The sequence below is a fragment of the Vulpes vulpes genome, chromosome 10 (assembly GCF_048418805.1).
Source record: "Vulpes vulpes isolate BD-2025 chromosome 10, VulVul3, whole genome shotgun sequence".
NCBI lineage: Eukaryota > Metazoa > Chordata > Mammalia > Carnivora > Canidae > Vulpes > Vulpes vulpes.
In genome coordinates this window covers 51,757,568-51,785,189 of record NC_132789.1, presented here as the reverse complement: position 1 = coordinate 51,785,189, position 27,622 = coordinate 51,757,568, and the positions used below count along the sequence as shown (strand labels likewise).

At 44.9% G+C, this 27,622-nt stretch overlaps 1 protein-coding gene across 12 annotated transcripts in view; it reads right to left on the bottom strand.

The window, feature by feature from the left end:
- MKNK1 (MAPK interacting serine/threonine kinase 1) overlaps positions 1–27,622 on the bottom strand; it is a 42,713-nt gene that overhangs the window by 6,355 nt on the left and 8,736 nt on the right. For 4 of the 12 annotated variants that reach the window (XR_011994820.1, XR_011994819.1, XM_025991899.2 and 1 more), the window contains exons 2-9: positions 26,832–27,003; positions 17,636–17,737; positions 15,430–15,527; positions 12,209–12,288; positions 10,556–10,629; positions 7,929–8,033; positions 4,093–4,148; positions 480–575 (exon numbers count right to left, since the gene is read on the bottom strand). Coding sequence is in view for 8 of the 12 variants with exons in the window: in XM_025991899.2 (XP_025847684.1) it covers positions 480–575; positions 4,093–4,148; positions 7,929–8,033; positions 10,556–10,629; positions 12,209–12,288; positions 15,430–15,527; positions 17,636–17,735 (609 nt within the window). In the remaining 4 variants the exon portion in view is untranslated. Of the gene's footprint in view, positions 1–479; positions 576–4,092; positions 4,149–7,928; positions 8,034–10,555; positions 10,630–12,208; positions 12,289–15,429; positions 15,528–17,635; positions 17,738–18,080; positions 18,232–19,917; positions 20,025–26,831; positions 27,004–27,622 lie in introns of all 12 variants that reach the window. The other 8 variants (XR_011994818.1, XM_072724089.1, XM_072724088.1 and 5 more) reach the window with 3 other exon arrangements.

The window sequence follows — 27,622 nt, the reverse complement described above, 5'->3', positions numbered from 1 at the left end:
AACTTAGCCAAGTGATTCTACATGGAGAGAGCTGGGACCTCTCAGTTCTGGCCACAGAGAGACCACACTTTCCATCCTCCATCACAGGGGGGTGTGCTGAGATGCTGCCAGGGACAGTGGGACTCAGAGCTATCATGTGCTCAGATGCAAAGGGCTGGCGTGGGATAATGTCTGTCTCTACCTGGGACAGGAGTCAGGGCCCAGTCTGTTCCCATAGATACAATTTGTCTCATCATTGGCAGAGGACCTGCCCCAAACTAAAAGCTCTCATGTCAATTTTGTTCGCAACTGAGCACTGACGGGGTAGCGGTGGCTCACAAAGCCGTGGCCAAAGGACAACTCAGGCAGCTGGTAGTGAGGTAGAAACACTCAATTTTCCTTCCTTAGCCCTCTGTTCTGGACTCCACCTTTGGGCTGGGGGTACTTCAAATGTACAGGAGCCCTGAAGGAGGTGGTACAGGGTGCCCAGCCATACATACTGGAGTGGTCAGCTCCGGTGTGGTTATGGGGGTACAGGAGTTGTTCAGTTTCACCCCACTGCCCAAGTCAAAGTCACAGATTTTCACTGGAGACACCTGAAAACGAAGGAAAAATCAAAGGTTACAAATATAAGAAACCCAAGGGCATGAAGAGACCAATGTGACTGTGACACTCACCCTCCCTCACTCCTTCCCCCCGTGTGGAGGGTAGGGGCCTCTTACTCGCTGACTCTCACTCTTGCACATAACACACTCTGTCTCTTTCTCTCTCTGGCTGCCATGCCAAAGCCCTGCTTTATCTGTCACATCATGTTTACTCTCCTTGGGCTAACTAGAAATCACCTGAGGATTTATTGTAAGGTGTCCTCTGCCCCATATTCTTTTTTCACTTCCTAAGAGAAAGTGGGTGTGCTACGTGGTGTCAGACTACTGTGAACTTAGTAAAACAAGTAGCAAACCTATGGAACTCTTGCCCACAGATGACAGATGATGGTGTAGGTTGCAGAATCACAGAACTAAGTATGTATTCGTGAAAAGACTCCTTGTGACTCATTCAGTGGAGGGTACCACTTTAGGTGCCTTGGGATGACCAGCTTGTCTTTGCTTGCTTGGGACTTTGTTGGCTGCAGTACTGAAAGTTGTGTATCCTGGAAAACCCCTCAGGCCTGAACCAACTGTGATGGCTGGTCACCCAAACTGGATGTTGCCCCTGAAACCACAGATAGCATGAGCCAACTAGGAGGACACTTCACGTGCATGCGGAACGGCACAGTGAGCCCCTCAAAAATGCAGGCTGTGGGCGTCCCAGCTTAGCCACTGACCTGCTGAGGAAGCCAGCACAGTCTCTCAACTTCCCTTCCTCCTTTCCTTTCTTTCTTCTCCTCTCCCTTCCTCCTTCTTTTCTCTCTTGTACTCTTGTTTTCCCCCACTTAGCCTCTTTTTTTTGTGATAAAATATGTGTAACATAAAATAATCTGCTTCAGCCATTTTTAAATGTATAACACAGCAGCACTAATTATACCCACACTGTTCTGCAACCATCTCCAGTGTTGTTTCTAAAACTTTTCCATCATCCCAAACAAAACCATCAGTTATAAACTCCCCATTCCTCCCTTCTCTCCAGTAACATCCGACCTACTTTCCATCTGTATGAATTTGGCTATTTCAGGTATTTCATGTAAATGGAATCACACGATATCTGTCTTTTTGTGTCTGGCTTATTCACTTAGCATACTGTTTCCAAGGTTTGTCCACAGTGTAGTGTGGATCGGAACTGAACAATATTCCATTGTACAGAGGGACCACATTTTGTTTATCCATTTACCTGTTCATGGATACTTGGGTTGTTTCCAGCTTTTGGATGTTGTGGCTAATGCTCCAATGAACACTAATGTTCAAGTTCAAGTCTCTGTGTTCAGTTCTTTTGGATAAATACATAGGCGTGGAACTGCTGAGCAGTATGGCAACCCCGTGTTAAGCTTGGTGAGGAACTGCCACACTGCTTTCCACTGTGGCTGCACCATTTTCTGTTCCCACCGGCAGTGTATGAGGGTTCCAATTTCTCTACAGCTTCATCAGCATTTGCTCTTCGCTGTTTTTTCCTTTTTTTTAAATTCTAACCATCCTAGTAGCTGTGAGATGGTGTCTAATGGTGGCTTTTCTTTTCTTTTTCTTTTTTTTTTTTTTTAAGATTTTATTTATTTGAGAGTGAGTAAGAGAGAGCATGAGCCAGGACAAGGGCAGAGGGAGAGGGAGAAACAGGCTCCCCGCTGAGCAGGGAGTCAGGTGTTGGGGGATGGGGGAAGGAGATGATCCCAGAACCCTGGGAGCAGAAGGCAGATGTTTAACTGGCTGAGCCACCCAGGTGCCCCTAATGGTGGTTTTGATCAACATTTCCCTAATGACCAAGGATGTTGAGCATCTTTTCATATAACTGGCCCTCTGTATACTTTTTGGGGAGAAATATTTATTCAAGACCTTTGCCCATTTTTAAAATTGGGTTGTCTTTTCAATGTTGGGTTTTATAATTTCTTTATAGTTTGGATATTAAATCCTTATCAGATACATGCTTTGCAAATATTTTCTCCCATTCTGTGGCTTATCTTTTCATTTTCTGGATAATGCCTTTTGATGTTCAGTCGCTCTTAGTTTTAGTTTTTCAATCACAGAAAAGGAGCAACAATCCTGAGCCACTAAGATCAAATGAGAGGACAAAAGCCATGAAAGCATGTTGTACCCAGAGGCAACAGAATAGTTCAGAGCGCCTGTGGAGTTCTGGGGTCATACTATCTTCGTTTTAATCTATACTCTACTACTTACCAGCTGGGTGACATTGGGCAGGCTTCTTAATCTACCTGCAGTTCAGTTTCATCATCCATACAGTGAGGATAATAATAGTACTGACCTCATAAGATTTTATAAGTACTTAATAAAATATAAGTGCCTGGCACAATGTAAGCACTCAAGAACTATTAACTATGATTATTAACAATCATAATAACAGTTACAAATTATGAAGTCTTATGCCAGACCCACTGACAGGAAGTCACAAGACCTTATTTGAGCTAATGTATTACTACTCCCCACAAAAGAGTTATAAGCAGCAGCTTACACTCAACACATTCACTCGTTCCTATTTATGGGCTATCCCTTAATTCAGCCCGACAATATGTGTTCATTCATACGCACCCATATACATACACACAGAGCCATGAATATGTGCCAGCAGAACCACCAGGGCCTCAATCCCTTCACAGAAACACAGAATTTGTCAGATCCTGACACACTTATAGCAGTGCAAATGCTTCCATTTGCTGACACACTTATAGCTAGTGCAAATGCTTCCATTTGCTAGTACAAGTCTAAAATAGGTTGCATCTGTTCAATACTACATATACATGTTTGCTTTTTAATGGGCACTTTTGGGAATACAAATGGAAGCAGAAACCCTTTTCAGGAGCTTGCTTCCTAATTATTACTTTAAGTGGTGGGCACTAGCTGGCATATATACCATAGCATAAACATCCTTTTAGGGCAAAGATTTGCTTCACAGAAGATTCAGTTGTTGTTTATGACTCACACCCACCGCTCTAAAGACAGGTGCACTAGTCTAGAAAACATTTTGTGCAGGTCTTATGTATTCTACAAATTCTCAGGCTTAAGCCAATCACACTATTGATAAAGAGCAAAGATGAGACAGGGATTAACCCAATTTGGAATGCAGAAACATGGGGTGTCTGAGTGGCTCAGTCGGTTAAGTGTCTGCCTTCAGCCCAGGTCATTATCCTGGAGTCCCAGGGAGTCCTGGGATTCAGCTCCCCATCAGGCTCCCTGCTCAGTGGGAAGTTTGCTTCTCCCTCCATCCCTCACGCCGCTCATGCTCTCTTTCTCTTGCTCTCTCTCTCTAGTAAATAAAATCTTAAAAAATAAAAATAAAAAAAAGGAATGCAGAAACACTACACATTTGGTCTAACATTCTCACGTGTCCGTAATAATCAGTGCAGGTTGGTATCTGTGGCCGAGAAACTGCTAACGACCTAACTGAGAGTGGAGGTGGCTTCCCCACATCATGTAAACTTTGACACTGCCCCTTCCCCAAGTCAGCCCTATGTACCTTTTCTGGAGACTCACACAATATATTTTCTGGCTTCAGATCGCGGTGAGCGATGCCTGAAATGACAAAGAGCAAAGAAATGGTTAACATATGCACATAATTATCAAACATTCCACACACAATTAATTTTTTCCAAATGCTGTTGTTCGTAGATTAATTCCCAATTATGGTACATTAAAAAATCAACGAGCTGCAGGAGGCAGAAGTAACCAGGGACAAACCAAAAGCACAGTTGATTCTGCAAGTTCTTTTGAACCCGAAGCTTTAGAAGTCTGGCAGGGATAAGAAGTCTGGCTAAATGAATCCCAGCCAGCCTACCTCTCAGTACTGCAGTGACAACCAAGAATAAGAAGCCTAAAATGAAGCAGAGTCCTGCAAATGGCCAGGCTTGGAATAGCAATGCAGAAATAATTAGTGCCTTGTTTAAGAGCATCTCAGGGGGCTGAAGCTGCTCTATCTCATTTCTTCTTGTGTGGCCAACTATAAAAAAAAGATTCCGTAGGTGGGACTCCCTGAATGTTCAGAGGACCAAGGGTTAGCTAACAAATCTTCCAAAGCTTGCCTGATCCCCTTCTCACCTGTTCTGCATGTCCAAGACAGTCCTGGCGGAAGCACAACAAAGACTGCTTTGATTCAAGGGGGCTGTTCTTAAGAGGCACCTTCCCTGCATTTTGACTAGATCTCCTGAAGGAGCCAGCAGATAGCAGCTTACTCCATGAGTGGTTAAAAGCTGCTGACCTGGCTGACCTGGCCAACAAGGCACTGAGGCAGCAGTGGCGAGGGGGGAGGACCATCTTCTGAACACAGACAGGGACAGAAAACCAACTCATAGGGCCACGGTGGACATAGAAACTCCAACCGTCCTACCTCCTGCGGGATGTACGATGTATAGACAGAAGGGCTGGAAAGTGGAGCAAGAGCCAAACAGCTAATGCTCAGAGGATTCATGGAGTCATAGGGAAAAGCAGAATCTGCTTTTCCAAAACTCCCTTGATGACCAACTTCTCAGGCAGCCCTCCAATTCCCTGGTAGGAGGCAGAGGCCCAGCCCACCTGAGGTACTTCACCAGGGAGGGAAAACTTGAGCTCCAGCAGGCTAAGTAACTTCATCAGTCACCTAATTGAATGAGAACCCAGAGCAACTCAGTCCAGCCTGTACAAATTGAGTCGGGCTACAGCTAGCTGCACTAAAAGTGAAAGATATTTTCCATTACACCAAGTGCTCCCACAGAAGGATCACGAGCCACACATGGAGACTTGTTCTCCAAATAGGTGCCTATGGCCCAGTCGTCCCCCAGCCTGAGAACTGAGCGCCATGCTGGAATAATGGGCCTGCCTCTGTGAGCACGCCAGCCATCGAGCTGCTCTGCTTCATTTCCCAGAGGTTAAGCTGCGGCGTGCCCAGTATTTAAAAGTGTGGAACTTGTTTCCGGGCTGAACCATTCCTGCCCAATTCATCTTCCCAGTGTGAAGTTATTTAGAAAACAGCCAAGTTCAGCCAGAAATTGTTTTTCATCCCAACTTCAAGTCACCTGGGCAACTGGCTGGCTAGATGTTAGCAAGCACTTCAGAACTCCTAACACACACCAGCTCTGTTCCCTTTAGTGCCTTCTTCTAAAAATAAATAAATATATAAATATATAAAAAATAAAACTGCCTCTGCCCCGCCTCTAAGGTATAGGTCTTACAAAAAGCATGACCCAGTTTTGCAATTTGCAGAGGCACAGCTTGGGGAACAGTTGTAAATCTTTGTCAAGCAGGTGTTACCTACATGCATCCTGGCTTTCAGAAACAGAACCAGTGCTATTCATCATGCTGGAAGTACAGACACCCGTTTTAGGAACTTTCATCGCATGTGCAGGTCAGGCGCCAAACATGGGCACTGTCGGTGTGGAGACCTCCCTTCAGCCGCAGGAGGAAATGAGGTAAGACCAGTGAGGCTTAACTCCCTGCACACGTGCCCTCCTCCCCAGTCTGCATTACACTGCTGGCACAAGGTAGGACATATGCCCAGCATGCCTACAAGTGTTCTTAGGCACTCACAACCTATGTGGCCAGCCAATATCCACCACAGTGAAGGGAGCAGAGCTAAGTCACCAATTATTCAATCCACCCCGACCCCTCATCCAGACAGAATGCTCTATTTACTTATTTATTTAAAAGACTTTATTTATTTGAGAGAGAGAGAGTGAGAGCAAGCACAAGTGGGTGGAGGAGCAGAGGGAGTAGCAGGCTCCCCACTGAGCCGGGAGCCTGATACGGGCTCCATTCCCAGGCCCTGGGATCATGACCTGAGCCAAAAGCAGACGCTTAACCAATTAAGCCACCTAGGTACCCCAGAATACTTTATTTTAAGGTAATTAATATTAGGAATAAAAATGCTTTCTGTCAAGTGGGGGGGATTAGGATGGAGGAAAGAACAATATTGAAGAACTACTATGGGGCAGCCCTGGTGGCCCAGTGGTTTAGCGCCGCCTTCCGCCCAGGGCGTGATCCTGGAGATTTGGGATCGAGTCCCACGTCAGGCTCCATGCATGGAGCCTGTCTCTCTCTCTCTCTCTGTGTCTCTAATAAATAAATAAATAATCTTTTTTTTTTTTTAATTTTTTTTTTAATTATTATTTATTTATGATAGTCACAGAGAGAGAGAGAGAGGCAGAGACACAGGCAGAGGGAGAAGCAGGCTCCATGCACCGGGAGCCCGATGTGGGATTCGATCCCGGGTCTCCAGGATCGCGCCCTGGGCCAAAGGCAGGCGCCAAACCGCTGCGCCACCCAGGGATCCCAATAAATAAATAATCTTAAAAAGTAACTATTATATTGAAAAACTACTATGTGCCAAGCACTAGGCCCCAATTATGTTATAGGTACACAATTCATACATAGGCTGTGCACAGGTTCCATAAGCGAGTGAGAACAGTGCTTAACGCTAACTATAGCACTGGTGACTACTGCTGAGGATATAATTCTCTCTCTTCTCACCATGACTCTGCAGGTAGACATTATTACTGAGAGAGCATATAGCTCGTAAAAAGGTAACGCCAGAATTCGTTTTTCCATGGCACTGCTGTTAGGCATGTTTTAAAAATGTAATAGTCAAACACATTTATGAAAATACAAAAATACGTAATTTGTAAAAAGATTTAATTCACTATAAGAGTTCTTAAATAATCAGTTCTAGATAAGGGACTGCAAACTGAAGTGTAGTTTGAACAACAGCAACCTGCAATTTATCATCATAATGTTCAACAGATATCTCAAACTTAGCCATCTTAAGAGAAAAACGCATTTTCTATTTATCATGAACAAGACATAAAACTAGTTATAAACTACCATGCCGAGTTTGAAAAGAGAGATACAGAGGACATATTTCAAAAGGCTAGAAAGGGGGAGCCCAGGTGGCTCAGTTGGTTAAGTATTCGACTCTTGATATCAGCTCAGGTCTTGATCACAGGGTCCTGAGTTTAAAAAAAAAAAAACAACTAGAAATAGTAACACCCAAATATTTACACTAGAATAGTATTATGATGTGGTTGTATCCTTCTGTCACAGGAAAAGGAGATCCTCCATACCCATACACTCATACATCTTATTCAACGTTAAGTTTACCTTTTCCTCCCTGTTCTTTCTCCTGTGTCCCTATGCTTAATAGTGCCACATCTGCCCACCATCCACATGGAAAGTCTAGTGCCATCCTGGCTTGCTCCCTCACCCTCATGGGTGGGGGTGCCAGCTGTACCAGCTTCTGGCCTACTTCTCTGCCTGGCCTGCACCTCTCCCTCAGTCCCCAGAGACTGGCTGGTCCAACCCAATCACTGAGGCAAAGACTTGGTTCACCTTTGGTGTGCAGGAAGTCAAGGGCAGCGGCCACGTCCCGTACCACTCGGCTGGCTTCTCGCTCATTGAAGTGTTTCTGCTTCTGGATGTGGGCCAGGATGGAGCCTGGGGAACAGACAAGACACAGAAGTATGCCTTTTTGGGCCTTAGGAGTATAACTTCTCAGAGGTCAAGTTGCCATAATTTTGGGGTGAGGATACAGCCTTATTCATCACTAAATGTCCAGCACCAAGTGTGGTACCTGGCACAGAGAAGGAGGTGCCAGCACAAAAATGGACTGAAGAGAATTGGGTTGCCATCTTCTATACCTGCCCATGATGAGCACAGAAGGGAGAGACAACTATTTGCATGGCCAAAAATATTAATGTCATTGGGGCAGATTTGGCTTCTGAAATAAGAAAGAACTAAAAGTGAATTCACATAAGGTTGGGGGACCTCTCCATAAGAACGTTTCCCCCTCTGCATTTGATATCAGATTCAAACAAGAGCACAAGCCTTCAAACAGAAATGCCCCAACCTTGCCAGTTATGTAAAGGTCTAGAAAGTCTAGTAAAAGGGGGAAAAGTGCTTTCCTTCTGAATTTCCTATTATATTATTATTATTATTACTATTTTGTTGGCAATGGTTAACATTTAGTGGATAGTTACTGTGTGCCAAGCACTATGTAATAATAGTCTTCAGATAGATTGATTACCTTAGCCTCACCACAACTGTACAAAATATGGCTATCTCCTTTTATAGATGGGGAACCTGAAGCCAAGAATGGCTAAGCAACTTGCTCAAGATGAAATACCAGTATGTGGAAGACTTAAGTCCAGTAAATGTGGCTGTAACACCTGTCCAGACTAGACTGTCCCTCAAATGGATATGTGGTCTAACTGCTGGGGCATGGGCTGCCCTGAGCCAACCGTAGTCTCTTTACCTACTGCAGTGGGTCTGGCCTCAGTAGGGCTGCACTCTAAGCAATACATTTACAAATAACTCCTAGCATTTTATTTTATTTATTGAAGATTTTATTTATCTATTCAGGAGAGGCACACAGAGAGAGGCAGAGACATAGGCAGAGGGAGAAGCAGGCTCCCTGTGGGAAGCCTGATGTGGAACTCAACCCCAGGACCCTGGGATCATGACCTGAGCTGAAGGCAGACACTCAATCACTGAGCCACCCAACTGCCCCATCTCCCAGCATTTTAAATGTAACATCTTGGTGTTGTTGGGCAGGGCAGGGGTGTGAACATATGGCACAGGCATGAGCACATGGCCTGGTTCCATGCAGTCTGTGCTCACCACTGGAAGCTAGTATTTCTGGGCTGGAGGGGCCAGCACTGCATGTTAGAAATGGCACAGAGGTGCCTGGGTGGCTCAGTCAGCTGAGTGTCCGCCTCTTTGATTTCAGCTCAGGTCATGATCTTAGGGTTGTGAGATTGCTTGAGATTCTCTTCCTCTCCATAAGCCCTTTGTTCTCTCCCTAATAATAAATCATTTAAAAAATGGCATAGGTTTACTTATTGCTGGTTTTCGGCATGGGGAGGGGATGAAACATCTCTTACTTGCCAGATCAAACAATGAAAGGATCCCAGCATGCTAGGGAACATTCCCAGATAACTGGCTCCTGGCTAGGTCTCAGGTTTGCCCTATTGTAGTGAGTCTCTTGTTTCCAAATTTGTTAAATGGGCAAATGGAGAGTAATATACTACTGACTTCTAAGATAGCCTTTGGCATACCCAGTTGTTTTAATAATATTAATAGGTGACATTTATTGGACCCTTACTGTCTATAGGGCACTATGCCAAGCATTTCACATGAAAGATCTCATTTAATCTTCAGGGCTATCGAAAGGTGCTGTCATTATCCCTATTTTATAGATGAGAACACTGTTTAGAAAGGTTATGTGACTTGCCCAAGGTAACACAGCTACTAAGTGATGGAGCTACACTTAGATCCAGCTTTGTTGGCTTCTAAAGCATGCTCCTTTAGCCACCAAAACCCTGCCACTTGGCTCTCCACTCAGCTCCAGATATCCTCCCTAACCTGCACCCTGCAAATCTATCCTTAGGCTGGGTGAGTAATGGTGAGGGCAAGGGCTGCTCTATCCTCTTCTTTATGTCAGAAAAGCAAGCAAGTTTAATACACATTCCAGTGATTATGTGTGTGGGTGATAGCACTGGTGGTGACAGTCAAGAGTGGCATCTTTCCATCTGAAGGATACAGATTCTCAGGCCTCCTCTCTATCCTGGATCTATGTCCTAAGCCATGGGACCCTCCTCTCCCTGGTGAACCTTTCTGGACTTCACAACGTATGTAAGAGTTTCCACCCCATAATTAACTTAATAGTGAACAGGTCAAAACAATAGATTGATAAATTGATGACTAAAGGTACCTATATATGAGTCCTATTACAATGAGAAGGCATTTGTAGAATGTCCACACAGGTGACATTCTAGGCTCTGCAAAATGCTAATTATTATCCTTCCCTCCGGCCTCCCTTCTCCCAAATCAAGGGCAGTTTTAAGTCCTTCATCCTTTTTATTAGCTTGACTCATTTTAGAAGTCTCTGGGATTCATGATGGATGATCACCAGCCTGGGTCTTAATCAGAAATCCAAACACATACTCAACAGTAAGTACCTCCTTGTAATTTCTCAAAGACCAAGTAAAACCTTGTGTCATCTTCAAAGAACTCAATCAGCTCCAAAATGTTCCTTAAATAGGAAAAAATAGGAGGAAAGGGGAAAAAAGGGAAATGGTATTATATATTAAAGCCCACTTACAAATATACAATGAAAAAAATATACAATGCCCCGTAGCAGGGCAGAAATCAACCTGAAATCAGAATGCTTATTAAAGACCCATATTTGAGAAGCAGCCAATGGTGTTAGCAAGACTCAGGTCACCTTATCTTTCCATAATGTTCAGTCTCTGGTGTTTTCACCAAGTCTGTGCTGTCAAACCCCAACCCTAAAACCCACTAGGTAGAGTTATAAAAAAGTCCCGGTCACATTAAACTGAATAAAATCTGCAGCCGACTGGAAGCAATTGCGGCTAATAACACTGAATAGTAGGTGTGTGTCCTGGAGGCAAGCAGCAAATAATTACTTGCCCTCCCTCTTGCCCATAAATCACGGGGCAGTATTTACATTGCCTGGAGAAAATGGAAACATCTGTCAAATAGACTTGGGGCCTAACGTGGGCACCGCTAGACCCTAACTGCTAAGCGCTGCTTAATGAAACGGCCGCGTTCCAGGCCGCCGTAGCACTTGTGGCCTTCCCCGGTGAGCACTCCCTGTCTGCCTGAGCATTACGGAGCTCTGCCAACAAGGTCGTCTTATAACTCAGGAGGGAAGCTACCGGCCTGGATATCGGACGTGTTGGGGGCTTTTTTTCTTTTAAAGAACGAAATAAACCAAGTAGAGGCTCTAATGCTGAACTCAGAAGCTGCAGGGCTGAAAATAAAAATCTGTCCCTCGTAAAAAAATGCTGACCACTTTGGGAGACACCGGGCTTTTACTAGTGTGAAGGCGTCCAAATAAGATGACTAAAATGGCCTGATTTGAAAGAAGATTGTAGAAGCAGTGCCTGGAGTTAAATCAACAGCAGCCCCCATCCTCCAAGCTTAATGACAAAGCCATCAATACCTGGCCGCTGGCTCCCCGCTGACACTGCTGTGCAAGGAGAAGGGGGGGGGAAGCAGAGTCTTAGAGGTGACCCTGATTTAAAGCCACCATGGGAGAACCACTCATTTGGAGCTAGTGGTGAGCTGGCTGAGGCGGGGCTGGAAACCACCTGGACCCAGCTGGCCAGCAGAGCGCTAGAGTGGGCTCCTGGAGCCTGAGCGGCAGCTGCACGTACACTACTATGTTGGGTGTGGGACACAGTAAGGATTTGTACTAGCTCTCCTGTCCTCATCTAGTCCCAAAAGCTGGGCCCGCGTGTACCAGGCGACACTCCGTCAACCTCATTCCCATAGGCACTTGAAGGAAGGGACCCCATCTTCTCCCGGCCCTTCATTGGGATTGCTCACTCTTCCGACTTGCCTGGGTACTTCAGTACTTCAGCCTGAACAGAATCAAAGGCTGCTGCCTCGTCTCCTCTCTCCATTCTCTCTCTTTAAACACGGAAAGTAGAAAAAATCCTCCACAGTTGTGGCCAAGGCATGACAGCTAAATGCTGGGGTCAGGAGGTGATGAGAAATGACCTTTTCTGCAGCTAAGCATCCCCACAAGAGAAGCAGCAAGTTCTTCATAGCCACTCTGTTGAGACAGGACCCAAGACTGTACTCACTTGTTTCCTTGACACTGATAGAGCGTCTCCACTTCTCGAAATACCCTACTCCGACTATGCCCTGCTTGTTTTTCGATGATCTGTGGGAAGAATAAAACCTGTCATACCCATCTGACCTTGAAACACCTCTCAGCAGGAGCCCTCTGGGAGAATCCAAGGCCCAATTCAGCCCACATCCAGTTACAAGGGCAAGCATGGAGTAGGCCTTGGTGACACAGGCACTGTGACCCTGCCAGCAACACAAGAGACCAGCCAAGGGCTTTCCAGGCTGGCCGGGCCTATTTTGACTCTGACAAGCAAACACTGTGGAAACCAATGGGGTTGTTTGTCCCCAGCTGACCAGGGGACACTGAGGCTGCCAGCAAGAAGATAAAGCTACCTCTACCCAGCTCCTACCTCAAGGGCATCTCTTCCTGTCTTAAGGGCAAGGTTTACAACCTCCACTGAAGGATCTTCCAGGGTTGGAAGAAGAGCAAGGGGGATGGAGGACACAGTGGAGAGGAACTAAAGCTCCAAGGCCTAGCTCAGACCCCATCTCTGCAGTTTTGCAGGGAACTTAGCCTTTGCAGGCAGTACATTAAGCAACTCAGGTACAGTTTCAGTTATTTCTTATAACACAATCCCAAAAGACAGGAAGAGGTCAAACATTTTGCCCGCAGCTCTGATAAGTGGTGACAGGGTTGGCATTCAACCCCAGAGCTGCCTTGCTATCCTATCCCTGTCTATGTGCCATCCAGCTTCTCTCACAGAACCTAGAGGCATTGTCTCTCCCACCTATACCTAGAGATGCTTGGCAAGTATGAACTGAAGGCCTGGGTGAGCCAAGAGATGAACAGGTGGTTAAAACAGGGACTGGCTAACTCTGAACATCTCCACAGACCCACCGAGAGCCCCAAACCATTGCAAGTAGAGCCTGGGGGCATGTCTTCAGCAGAGCTGGTTCTGCCTTAAGGTCCTACGTATGGAGTGGGCAGCACAGATGGCAACACCCTGCTCCTTTGTTTCCAGACCGCTGCATAGAATACTTCAAACCTCTCCAGTGTGTTGCAGCACAAACACCCATGACCAGGTGTAACTGTCTATACAGTCCATGTCTGGTAGTAAACCATCATGGGCCCATGTTCTAGGCAGTCAGAGAGGTGCAATGCTGGGGCACAGAAGCTATTTAACTCGTTCATTTACCTAGCATTTCAGATTAAAGTCAGGAAGAACCTTCTAGCAGGCAAGCTATTCAGCAATGGCATTATTTTCTCTGCAGAAGTAATGGGCTCCTGCTATCAGAGGTCATGGAGCAGAACATGGACAACTATTTGAGGAGCTATGGAAGAAATTCAGGACCAGATTATCCTGAAATTTTATTTCAACCCTGAGACTCTAGGATTCATCATTTGGATGGCTACAGGGAAGCCCTAATAAAATTAAATGTTGTGGGGCCATGCTGGGAGAAGTAGCCCATCTCTAGGGAGTTTCCAAAGGACAGGAGAGATAAGAGACATGTGCCGAACTGCTCAAACCAAAGAATGACCAAGCCAGGGTTCAATGTTTGCACCAAAGATGCCCAGGGGCACAGAGGGCCAGATTTTCCTTTTATGATCCAATCCTGAAGAAACAGGTCTGGATGGATGCATAAATGTCCCAAACTTTTGAAAATCAACTTATATTTGTGGCTTATTACCACACTTAATATATTCTTTAAAAAATTATTTGTAATTTATACTGATGTTTCCAAAAAGGAATTGAGGTAAGTGTTTTTGTTACCACATGAAGCCACACTTCAGCAAAAAGGAATGTGGCTTGGCAGAAGTGTTCTCCTTTATTAATCCACAGCTAGAACTATGGCCAGTTGGTTAAGAGAAGAAACACTTCTTTCAGGAGGCACTTTGGCTGGGTTTGCCTGTATGAGGCAGGGTTTAGACCTGGGGGTGCATGTGGATGATGTGAAATACATCTGATTCGCCCCCTTGGATTTAACAAGACCTGGTTTCTAGATCAGTGGTTCCCAAACTTTGATGGGTATAAGAATCACCTGGGGAACTTGGTGAACCTACAAAGACCCAGGCCCTATCCTCTACCAAGAAAACTGGGTCTCTGTGCTATTAGTTCTCCAGATGATTCTGATCCACACTAAATGTAAAACAGCCCTAAATCAGGGCTTCTCCAACCTCAGTGTCAGAACCACTTGGAGATCTGGCTAAAATCATATTGCTGGGCCTACCCCTAGCTTTTGACTCAGCAGATCTGGGATGGGGACAGATAATTTGTATTTCTGACAAGTTTCCAGGCAGCGCTGATGTTGCCGCACTTTGAAAACCAGTGCTCCAGATCTATCCCTTCTTCCATGTGGAGCCAGCAGATGGAAGCACAGAGGGGTAGAGTGAGACACCCCAAGGCCATGCAGCAAGGAGCCACCTCTCCTGCCCCAAAGCTGAGTGCTCAGTCCTCTTTCTGATGATAACTGCACATCACTTTATAGCACTGTGTGTTTGGTAGTGTTTCTAATTCTACCAGTGTTCATTTTTATTTTCACCTTCATAGCCACTCTGTTGAGACAGGAAGGCCAGGTACTGTTACCCTCATTTTAGAGATGTGGGAACTGAGGCTGAAGGAATTTCAGAGACTTGTCCAAAGTCAAGTAGCAGTTTGGTAAAACCGAGATTCAGTTAGGCCTTCTAATCTGATATTTGGTTGTCTATTCTCTGAAGTTTACTCCATTTTTCAGAATAATAAGAGGTAGCTTACTATCAGTGAGGCATTGTTCTAAGTACTGTACACATACTCTATCCCCACATCAAGACTTTACAGTCCCTATGATTATACCCATTTTACAGAGAAGGAAACTGAAGGATAGAAGTGTTAAGTAATGGGGAGCCTGGGTGGGTGGCTCAGTCGCTTGAACTTTTGCCTTCGGCTCAGGTCATGATCCCAGGATCCTGGGATGGAGCTCTAAGTCAGGGCTCCCTGCTCAGCAGGGAAGCCTACTTCTCCCTCACCCCCTCCCTCCCTCTCTGCTTGTGCTCTCTCACTTTCTCTCTCTCAAAAATAAATAAAAATCTTAAAAAAAAAAAAAAGTGTTAACACGGCAAGTAAGTACAGAAACCAAGAGTTGAATCCAGTGAGAACATCTTTGGAGTCCCCATTATTACTGAGCTGTCATACTGCAGAATATAAAATTTATTTGGCTTCGGACCAGCTAAAGCCTGGCACCCAGATGAGACACTCACTTTGACAGCATACTCTTTGCCATTCTGTAGGCTCACAGCACCTTGAACTTTGGCATAGGCTCCCTCTCCAAGCAGTTCAGAGGTCAGCTTGTACGTGTCTAGAGGTGAAATGGGTGAGAGGAAAAACAAGATAAGTCATGCCTTTGCAAGCTCAGATGGACAGAAGAGCTGCTGTCACTCAGCTTCCCTGGTGTGACAGCACGGGCACACAATGACAAGGAAGACCATCAACTCTTCCAGTCATCACAGGACTCAGTTTCTCAACAGCTAGACCACATCGAAAGCATCCTGTTCCTCATTTTAGAGATGAGGTCAGTGAATTTCAGTTCTGCCCAAGCTTCCTGAGCACCTGTTATGTACCAAACAATGTATTAAATTTATTAATAGGGACAGAGTGAGGAATAAAATATAGTTCCTGCCCTTTGAGGGTCACAGTCCAGTGGGGAAGACAGACATGTAGACAAGTGACCCCAGAATAAACCGGGCAGTAGTAAGCACTACCATAAAAGGACAAGACAAAAAAAAAAAAAAAAAAGGACAAGACACAGGAAAAAAAAAAAAAAAAACGGGGAGGGAAAGGTTAGATCTGTGTAGGGAAACCATGGGATCCTCACAGGAGTATGATTTCAATGGACATCATTCATTTCTTTACTCATTTGTTAAGCACCTGCTCTATGCCCAGTTCTGTGCTAGACCCTGGTGATAAAAAGGGAAATAAAGCACTATTTTATTTTATTTAATAGAAGTCACTGGAGGTTTCTGAGAAGTTTCTGAAGTCACCCACAGGAAACAGGAGACAGAAGGAGGATGCAAACGGATGCTTCGAGGTTTTTAGGGTGCTGATTCAGAGCAGTTCTAACAGAGTATTAGGCCTGGGGTAAAAGAACATTTAGGTGACCTGTCCAAGCTCACAAATAGCACAGACTCTTTGATTCCCTTCCAAAGGAAGCCACAGCTCCATCATGGCCTTTGCCAAGCTGACCTCCTCCTCCCCTGAATTCCATTCTTTACCTTTTTTCCTCTTGAGGCAGCCCAGCATTTAAACCTACAGGGTGTGCAGAATACTTTCAAACCATGAAATTAGATTTTATCACTCTTAGCATGAGAGGCCTATAATTGTACAAGTCATCCTCGAATAACAGGAAATACTCTCATGTTCACTGTAAGAGCAAGACCTGTTGATCTGGAAACTATTCTAAAAACCTTGAGACTTTTGTCCATCCCTCCCTCCACCCCTATACATATATGTATACTGTTTAAGTTAAAGACAAACAGACAAACCCTACACTTAGTACCATCCTGGATCCATCACGGTATGGTCTTGCAGTTATTTATAAGCATGCACACTGTTGTTTTTAAGTATTTTAAATGACATGCTTCACTCACAATGGATACTTTGGATTAGCCTTTCATACATGTCAGGATAGCTTGGTGGGTGGAAGTCCAATATTCATGATTCATAAAGGGCTTGTTATTGGAACCACTCTACAAAACAATCAATTCACTAGTGTACCTACATCACTGGAAAGAGGGACCATGAGGGGAAGGTATTTCAGGTCTCACAGTGAAAGAAACACAATGGATGAAGGGGGCATATCATTCCTGGAGGAGCTACTGATCCTTTTAGGCCCTTGCAGAAGTGTTCGATGATTCACTTCATCATCACATACTCAGTGATGACAGGATCAGCACTGAGCCTGTGCCTCACACAGTGTTCAGAATCTTTGACGATCCAACATCGTGTCCCCTGAACACAGCATGCACTCTTAAAATCGACTCAAACTCATACAGCACAAGTAGCTGTGATGTCTAGGAGTCAAATCCTCTGTTTATAGAAGATTTAACTTTCATTTGGAGTTGTGGCCCTTGGTGTTCTCTCATCCTCTTACATGGCTGTCTACCTCTCAGCAGTGACTCCAGGAATGGCGGGGGAAAAGATCGTATCAGAAAAGGGCTAAAATGTACCAACCAATCTCTCTCCATACACAAGTCTGACAGATTGGTCTTTCTATCCTACAGTGAACGCTGAAACTCTTCAGAGTGCACCATCCAAGAGCTCTCTCATCCCATCATTCATCCCTGTCACACAGATAAGGACAAGCTGACTCAGATGATGCATGCTCTGATCTACACCTATGGGCTACCAAGATGCTCCTCTCATGCCTGGGGAGCCACAGGCCCAGATCTGAGAAGTCGTGTGACCAACCTTCAAACTTCCCTGGTAAGGAGTCAGTGGCCCGGGCCTTCCGCTTCTTCTTTTTCCTCTTGTCACCCTCTGCAATGGGAAGGGGTTCACTGCTGCCCATCTCTGGGGGAAAAGAGATGTAAGGGAAATATCACTATACTGATCAAGCCATAAGTTCACCCAGAAGGGAAAAAAAGGGGAGGGGTGGGGGGAACCAAGAGCTTTACACTGATGGTTTTTAAATATCTATGAGGACTATTGATTTGTTTGACCCAGGAGGCAAAACTAAAGGCAAAGCCATTATTGGAGATCATTAACTGTGGAAAGGAACTCAGATAGACAGGCTAGATTAAAAGAGGATAGCAGAGCCTGCTCTAACCAAGCTCATTAGCACATGGATTCAGATCTGCCACTACTCAAACTGCAGTTTGCAACAAAAACAATGAATCCATAAGCAGCATCCCACCTGTGACGTCCTCCTGCCTCAGCACCAGAAAGGCAGGATCCAGGGAGCTACAAGGGTGTGGCTTGGGAGGGGTCCATGCAAATGAAATCATAGGCTCAGTGACACCCAAGTGGATGTGCACAGGGATCCACAGGCCTCAGTGGAGTTGCCCCTGGAGGTACAATAGGACAGAGAGCGGCTCTGAGGATTGCCTAAATTACTTTATGTTTAGGAGCACAGACCAGAGTACCTGTGGGACCCCAAGCATACTCTCCCCTACTCCCCAGCTCCTAATTTGAGAGGACGTGGTCAGGGTCTGTTTAGAAGTCTGAAAAGTCTGCAGTTGATGAGTCTACACCAGGCTGCTGGGTGAGGTCATTCATTGCAAAAATATTATTATCTCTCACTGGCCAGCAGGTTACAGGGAGGCTCCCCATGTTAAAGGGAGCATTTGTGAGGCAGACATTTCAACACTGGCCACACCAGGCAGGAAAGGGTAGGTAGGGATGGAAAGAATAAGTAGGAGGCTGAGAGGGGGGAAGAGAAGGAGGAACAGGGAACCAGGGCCGAATCATGGCACTGTTTCTAAGACACTCTAGTAAGGGCCTTCCCCTGTTAAAGATAAATTACTTATAGAACATGTCATGCCCCTGATCCAGAGTGGAGCCTTAATACTCTTTGCCTGCAGTTAGAAATAATAAGATTTCTCTGAAGTCTCTGGGTCTAAATCCCCACCAGGGTGATTAAACCTTTACATCCTTCTAAAATAGAGGCACTCGGGTGCTGGTGGGGCATTCAGTGTAAGAGACTTTTAGACCAACCTTCAATAAACACAGGCTCTGGCTTGTTGGATTTTTTTTTCTAAGAGATTTTGTAATGGAAGTTGGCTCTTTGCCCATTGGGGGGAAAGGCCCACTTTCTTCTCAGAGGACCCTGGCTGAATACGGTCAGAGAAATGGCAATTCTGCTGGAGAAGACTGATTAGGGCCAATGCACATCTATACATCGTTCTCAGAAACGAGTACACAACAGCCATCAGGAGAAAGCACACATGACAATGGTACATTCAACCATAATCCGGAAAGCATGGTTAGGAAGCCAAGTGTCTGAAAGCTCAGTATAGGTGCATTCTTCCTCCCATTTTTCGATCTGATGCCAGCAGGTTTTCAATTATACTTTGGAGAACAGATAAACACATGGACAAAAGGAATCCACAGAGGATCTCAAAATACTACTCTGGCCAACAGTATAAGCACAAGATCTATCTGGGGACTGCAACACACTATGAATTCAGAGGATCCAACTTAAATATTAGCACCCAATATCCATCCTCACTGTGCTAAGTTAAAGGGAAAAAGCTGCCCAACACGGTAAGAAATTCTACAGAAATGAAACCCTGGGGGCTCTTCCGGAGCACAGGGAGGGGCACTAGCCATTGCGACAAGCAGGCTGAGGAGGAGGAGCCATTGTCCCTCTCGCCCTGCCCTTGTGTGCAGTCCAGTGCCAGTCCATCTGTTTTATCATCAGTGCTGCGAGGTAAGTGCAGAGTGGACCGATTCTGGATTTGCTTCTCTTTCTCCTTCCTCTGCCTGTACTTGGATGGAAGGCCTAAGGACAAGCAAAACAGCCAAAGGCAGGCAATGCAGAGGAGTAGCAAGAGAGCTAGCAGCATTATAATTCATAGGGGATGCTCAGACATACTTACGACTCTGGCTAGAAAACCCTGTTAGCGGCAATTTATACTTGGCTTTTACCACAGCAGGGCTGAGGGAGCCTCTTGTGGAAGAATCATACCTCTGAGCACTGCCGCATACTCAATATTAGATTTTATGGCTTCACACACAAAAAGACAGAGTACCTGGTCTATTCTGCATGGATTTCAATGGAAGAGGGTACGCCAGAAGGGACAAATGGTTAAGACTTTCCTTGGAAACAGAACTTGTTGAAGGAGAGTTGTTTTTGAAACTAGAAAGAAAAAAATGTAGGAAGGCAGTGAAATGAAAAAAAAAAAAAAAAAAAAACAACAACATGCTTAGCTTCCCTGTTTACATCATGGGGGAAGGGAGGGAGAGGTGTCATCATCCTACTGAGGGGTTGACAGGTTCCCCATCTGAAGCCTGTCCATAATCTCTATTCTATCACAGACAGTCCACTGGCAGGGTCTGTGGGACCTTAATTCATTAAGTATGCAAACATTTGATGAAAGCTTCCTTGGGGCGTAAGGCTCCACAATCACACTGGTCCTTGGCTCACCTCCTTCCCTTGGCCCGAGACTTATTCTCAGCCACTAAAACCCAGCTCAAAAGTCTCTGCTCCCCCGACCCCCAAAGTCTCCACCCCCTTTGAATGAGTTCAGTTTGTACCAACACTTTGGAAATCAGTTAGGTACTAGGCAAATAGATGGCTTTACTGCACAGAACTAATGGTGCTCCTCCTCTGCTCCCAAACACCCTGCTAGAAGTTCTATTAAAGCACTGATGGGCTTTGGCCATGAGCTCCCATTCTTCAATGTTCCTAAAGGCCAGGACTGTTGCTTGTTCATCCCTGCCTCTCCTAAAAGCCATGGCACAGTGTCAGATACATGCCAACCATCAGAAAACTTGCACTGAAATGAAATGATATGAAATGATGCACATACTTAGTGTTAGGTGCAGTGCAAGTCACCCAAGCCCTTTAAGTAACAAGTGCACTTGCTGAAGGAAACGTGGGTACACCTCTGCCCTACAGAGTACAGAGTGAAGCTATTTAGTTCTATGAGTTCTCTGACAAACTCCTCCTGAGAAAAAGCTCTATGGCCTAGAAGGTTCTTGATATTCTAGCCAGAAGCCTGGTCTCTGCTATAGGATCAGGCAATGTGTTTGTTATTTCAGAGGAGGAAATGAGCACTTCTTTTAAGTTTTCAGATAGATCCCAGCTGGTGTGAAGGCTCCCAGTACTTTCATGGCTTCCTGCCCTTACCTTCCCCATGGTCAGGGCTCAGTGGTCTACCATGCATGTACTGGTGGAGGTGGAGCTGGAGAGGAAGCACACTGCTGACAGGGGAGGATGTGAGCTTGGCATCAGGAGACCAAAGTGAAAATCCTTGTTCAGATATTACCAAGGCTATGCCAAGTTACTCTGCCTCTTAGAGTCTCAGCCTCCTAATCTACAGAACAGACTTTAAAATAATATCTGCCCTTTACAGCAACCCTGTGAGGACCCAACGACATACTTGATATAAATATGCAGGAAAAACATAGGTGTATGGGGCACCTGAGTGGCCCAGTCGGTTAAGTATCTGACTCTTGATTTTGACTCAGGTCATGATCTTAGGGTCGTGGGATCGAGCCCTGCATGGGACTCCACACTCGGCTGGGAGTTTGCTGGGGCTTCTCTCTCTCTCTCCCTCTGCCCCTCCCCACCCTACTCACTCACTCTCTCTCTCTAAAATAAATGAATATATCTTAAAAAAATACTTGTATGCACAGGTATGTAGACATACTAGACAGAAATACACAAAAATGTTAATACTACTACAATTTGAAAGAGTACCTAATATATGCCAGGAACCACGCTAGGTATTTTACATACATTACAATAATTCTAATTCTTATAATAATCCCATATGGTAAATATTTTGTTATACTTCAGGTGAGGAAACTGAGGCTCTGAGGTTAAACAATCTACCAAACACCAAACATCTTATTAGTGGTTTCACTAGGATTCAAGCTCAATGCTGCCTTTCAAGTCCAGGACATTTCTAATCTACAGTAGTTTTCTCTGTGTGATGGGGTGATTTTTATTTTCTGCTTTATATTTTTCAGCATTCTCCAAATTTTATACAAGGAAATGTGTTGCTTTTTAATGCTATTACTGTTTTAGCAAAGTTTTATTTTCAGTAAAACACACAATAATTTTTCTCCAACATACACTGGAATTTAGAATCTAATTATACAGTATTTCAAATCATGTCTAGGGATGCCTGGATGGCTCATTTGGTTTAGCATCTGCCTTTGGCTAAGGTCATGATCCCAAGGTCCTGGAATCAAGCCCCGTGTTGGAGGGTGGTCCCTGCTCAGCAGGGAGTCTGCTTCTCCCTCTCCCTCTGTCCCTTGTCTCACCTGTGCTCTCTCTCATATAAAATCTTTTAAAATAAAATTGTATCTAGATTTCTCTGTACAGATTCTCAACAGTTAGTGAGGAAAAAATGTTTCAGGAATACTAGTGCTTTGAAAATGTTATTTTTATGATACTGAAAAACAACAAACACTATTTTAATTTTTTTTAATGATATTTTTTTAAAGGAAAAACTTTGGGGCACCTGGGTGGCTCAGTGGTTGAGCGTCTACCTTTGGCTTGTCATGATCCTGGGGTTCTGGGGTCGAGTCCTACGTCAGGCTCCCTGAATGGAGCCTGCTTCTCCCTCTGCCTGTGTCTCTACCTCTCTCTCTGTGTCTCTCAAGAATAAATAAGTAAAATCTTAAAAAAAAAAAAGAAAGAAAGAAAGAAAAACTCTGTAAAAACCAAAATTATGTAATGAGCATTTGAGCCTGTAAGATAGTAGTTTAAATTCTGGCTCCCCACCACTGTGTCTACTATCTGTGATAGCTTCTCTTAAGTATCAGTTTCTTCATATACCGCAAGAGGTCAGAGTAAGGCCTGGACTCCCTACACCACTAAGCTGTGGTGAGGGTCAAAGAAGACATGGTGTGAAAGCACCGCTGACTTACTCACTCAACAAATACTGTATTTATTGGGCACCCACCGACTGTCCCGTGCTAGACAGTGAGAATAGAAGACATAGTCTCTGCCTTCAGGAGTTTTTTTAAAAAGATTTTATTTATTTATTCATGAGAGACACACAGAGAGAAGCAGAGACATAGGTAGAGGGAGAAGCAGGCTCCCCAAGGGGAGCCCGATATGGGACTCAATCCCCAGACCCGGGATCATGCCCTGAGCTGAAGGCAGATGCTCAGCCGCTGAGCTACCCAAGCATCCCTGCTCTTAGGAATTTAAATCCACTGACATATAAAACAACTTCAATAGAGTGGGACAAGTGCCATGTGACAGGGAAGTACCAGGTGCCATGGAGTGAAAGTAGATATCAAACCTAGTTTGGTAATGAGAGGAAGGGACAGCTAAGCTGACATCTGAAGGATGAGTGGGAACTGGCCAGGGTGGGGCCTGGGGAGAGAGACAGAGACAGAGCACGTGCTAAGCCTAAAGAGAGGCAGCCTGGCCAGTCAGTGTGAATCAGAGAGAACTCCCAGAGCAGCTGAGGAGGGGCTGAGGCATCTCAACTGGTAGGACAGATATTCCCAACAGGCAAGTCTTCTTCATCTGCTGGCCTCCCCACAGGGGACCCTAAGGCCCATACGTCTGAAAGAACTGTCATTTCTCCAAAAAGTTGTATGAACCACACTGCCCACCAGATCAGCAGATCTGTTCTCCATGTTTTGGTGGAGCCTATGGAGAACTGACCAGCTCCTGCATCTGGTGTGTGATACCGAAGATGATCATTTTCCCCATAAGAACATTTCTTTGCTGGCTAACTCAGCTCAGCAAATGCAATTCACTCCTCCCGAGTACTCGAGAGTCCTTTTCAAAGTCTATGGTTCACTCCTCCTCCCAACCTATAAGAGTTAGTTCCCTCAGTCACAAGGGCTTTCCAGAGAAGGAAGAGTGGTAAGAGCAAGCTGATGAGTACAGTGGTCCATCCTGTCGCTTCCTAGTCGCCAGCTGGTGGAGGCCCCCAAACAATGGAAACCTGACGAAGTGAAAGGAAGGGGGTAGACACTCTTAAGGAAGAACCAAGACTGAGAAACATGAGGCTGAGGAGGAGGCAATGATGAGGGGCCTGGGAAGAAAGAGCTCATCAATAGTACTCTCTGAAGGAGTACTACTGGCAGCCATGGTGCACACTGCTACTAGCTACAGCACACACACTTAGATGGGGCTCACCAGCTGCCAGGCAATGTCCCAAGCATCTTGCAAAACACTACATTTTACATAGCCTAACTTCTTTAATCTTTACAACTCTATGAGAGAAGTATAATTATCCTACATTTTACAGGTGAAGAAACTGAAGTACAAAGAGATTAAGTGATTAATTTCCCCATGGCCACATAGCTAGTAAGTGGCAGAGCCAGGATTTAAATCTAGACAAACTGGCTTAAAATTCAAGTTTTTAACTATGAGATTATTAGCAGTATATTTAATATTATATATTTCATATATTAAATATTATTAATATTATGTTTAAGCATTCATGCTGAGAGGCAGGAGGGATAGCCTGTCAGAGTGAGCCAGGCACCAACAAGAATGCTTTTATTTAGAAACCTTACCACAGAGCTTCCCTACTGATGTGCTGTGAATGATGGGAGATACTGATCCCATCACTGCGCTGAACAGTATCATTTTCTGTGTGTGCTATGATGTCAAAAAGCCTGGGCAAAGCTGCTCTAGCTTACACAATACAAAGGCATTATCATCACATTATCATTACTGTATTATTCTGAAATCTGATTTATCAGAAGTTTGTTTTACTTGGAGATAACTGTGTATTTTGTGTTTTGGCATATTACTGAGGATGAGCTACAAACCAGTCCAACCACATTATTTCATGATAGTTCTGGTATCAGGTACAAGGCTACATTCTTCTTTTCTCTGACCTATTAGTTGGTCGATTTCGTTTCTAATGGTATCATTACTACGTAGGGGACAAGGTCAAGGAAAAAGTACACTCAAACAGAAGCTAGTCAATTTAAGGCATGATGGGTGAAAGGAATCACCTGTGTCATCAGCTCAATCAAAGGACAGTCGGTGAGCATGATTCCAAGGGGCTAGGCCATTTCACAGGTTTTACCCAGGAGTCCTGTGTGTAGGAGGCCGGCTCTCATTAGGCAGACCACAGTATCTCACTCAAGCGCAGTGAGAGTGGCAGAGACCCACCAGGGTGCTGGCAGGGTGCCAAGTCACAGCAGGCCTCAAACAGGGCTGGGATAGCAAGATTTCCAGAGGGAAAAGGTCTGGAGTCAGGTCCATCTTCTTCCACTGTTCTGACTCTGGGATCACAGTAGGCTTAGAACTGTCATGGCATCTCCTGGGGGGAGGAATAATCAGAGGAAGGATGGAGCCTGGGTAAAGGAAGTGTTTGCTTCAGAAAGAGCAAGCAAGAGTGAAGGATTGTGTTTGTTTGAGCAGGACAGGATAAAAAGCTGAAAAGGGCAGGCTGAAATCACATCACTGAGGCTTATAAATGTGGCCACAAGGCCCTCTGGCATCTGGTTCCTAGATACTCTGCAGCCTTACCGAGCCCCAGTCATTCTTTCTAGGGAAAATGAAGAGTGGCTGGTTCAGCTTGTAATTCAAACAATTCCACAAATGCTTTTTGTTGAGACAACCACTGTACTCTGGTATGCACATAAGTGCTTTACGAGTATTTCCACTCTGTCACACAGAATATTAAAAAGATGTGTTCCCAAGGGTTGAGATTCACTAAAATTAGCAATCTTTACTGCTTCATCAGGACATTCTTAAGTGAAAATGGCATTTTTAAGAAAACTGAAAGTGTAGCAATGAGGAATACAATGACTGCTAGGACAGTTCTGGGCCACTGCCTGGATTCATGCTAAAGCACCAGCACTTCTACCCACTGCCACTCTGCAACAACAAATAACATCTTAGTGCTATTATGAAAACAGTTTTGACCTGGTAGATACCCTGTAAAGGTTTCAAGGACCCCCAACATCTGCAGAGCCCACTTTCACCACTTGTGAACCACTGTTCTAGGCAGTGAGAAGAGACTGGGCCATGAAACTGGCTGTGATGTGCAGAACCAAGTGGAGGCTGGCCGGGGACTGGGAGAGCAGAAAGAGGCTGCCGCAGCCAGCAAAAAAGCAAGGAAGGCCTGTGGCTGAGGCAGGGATGGAAGGAAGAGAAAGAGGTGAGGGGATGAAGCTGGAGGCAGAACTGGTTCTAGTTCTGCCAAGCAGCTAGAGATGGTGAAGAGTCAGAGATGCCTATCCTCCTTGAAGGAAGAAAGGGGGCCTATTTTCTCTGGGTGTCCCCCCTACCCAGCAGGGAGCCAGCACAGAGGGGGACTTCAATATATGTTTCTGAACTAAAGTCAGGTAACCATAGAGCAGAGGTACCATCAAAGAAGGGGAGAATTCAGGAAGGGGAACTGGTTGGGAATGGGGCGAAGGGAAGCCGGTGTGTCACTGGGAAGCTTCAGAGGAAGAAGGGTGATACACAGCCACAAAGGACTATAAAAGCTCACAGATCAGACTCAAACCATCCTTGCCCAACCTTCATCTGACTCAATCTACAACTAAGGCATTTTTTCTAACCTGCCAGGCAGGATGGAGCCTCAGGCATTCAAGAACACTTCACAATAGCATCATGTATGTCACAAATACAAGTTAGTAAAAGAAAAAACTAGAAAGATACATCTCAAGCTATTATTAACAATGGTTACTCTGGGAGATGGAAGTTGGGTGGGTACAGAATTATACTTTTGATACCTTGTATTTGATATTGTTATTTATGGCACAGTTGTTTTACTTTTATAATTAAAAGTAAATAAGTATGTTTTACTTACTACACGGTTTTCCTTATGACCTTCTCTGCTATTGTATTCTGGTAGAAATGTGCTCATCCCTACTAAGTGACTGTCTTAGGCATGCCAGGCAGCCCAGCTAATCCTAGCTGCCCACTGAACACCAAAATCTCCCACCCACATCCAACCCAAAGCAATCTAAAAGGTTAAGCAAAATGTGTATCCAGCCTTACCTTGCCCAGCTTCTGAGAACTAAATCCTCTGTAAACTGAAATGAAATAATGAAGTAATGCTCCTGCCAGAGGGCTGCCGTCTTCCAGCTACAGGAAGTGTTTCAATAGTCTCTGGAGGTAGCAGGCATTCTTCACTTCCCCGCTGGCTTTTGCTTCATCTGGCATGAAAATCCTTAAAGAGCAGAAAAAGAAAAGATATAAAAATCTGACTTCTTTAAAATGATCAGAGAAGATAAAGATCACCCTATGTGTCCTTCAAACCTATACATCACACTGGTAAGTAGATATACACAAGGCCGTCACAGATTTCCTGTCTTTAAAATAAGGCATTTGATCATTTGAAAATGCAAACACTAAGCATGTGAAGATTTAATGAGAGTCTGAGTAAAAGTTTTCAGATTCTGTTTCCACTGTGGGATTCCAGACCTGGACCTGGAGGACAGATCTGGACAGCTCTGTTCACTGAGGTGTGTTCTGCAGAAGGTAAAAGCTGACACCTCTCTGGCATCCACATTTTTAGAGATGAATGAGCTCTGACTCCATCTCTTGGTGCCTAGGTCCCAGTCTCAGACAGGAGGCCACAGAGCCAGAAATATAAAGAAGATGCTAAAAGCAGCAGGCAGTATAAACATGAACAATGCATAATTATCGCTAGCTTACCATGTGATGACTTCATTTTCTATATGTCCACTGCAATTTTCAATCTTGAGACTCTAGCTACCATATGTCAAATGAGTACCTGCTTCCCCTTTCTCCAGCGGAAAAGCTCTGAACATGCAGTTTAAATCTGA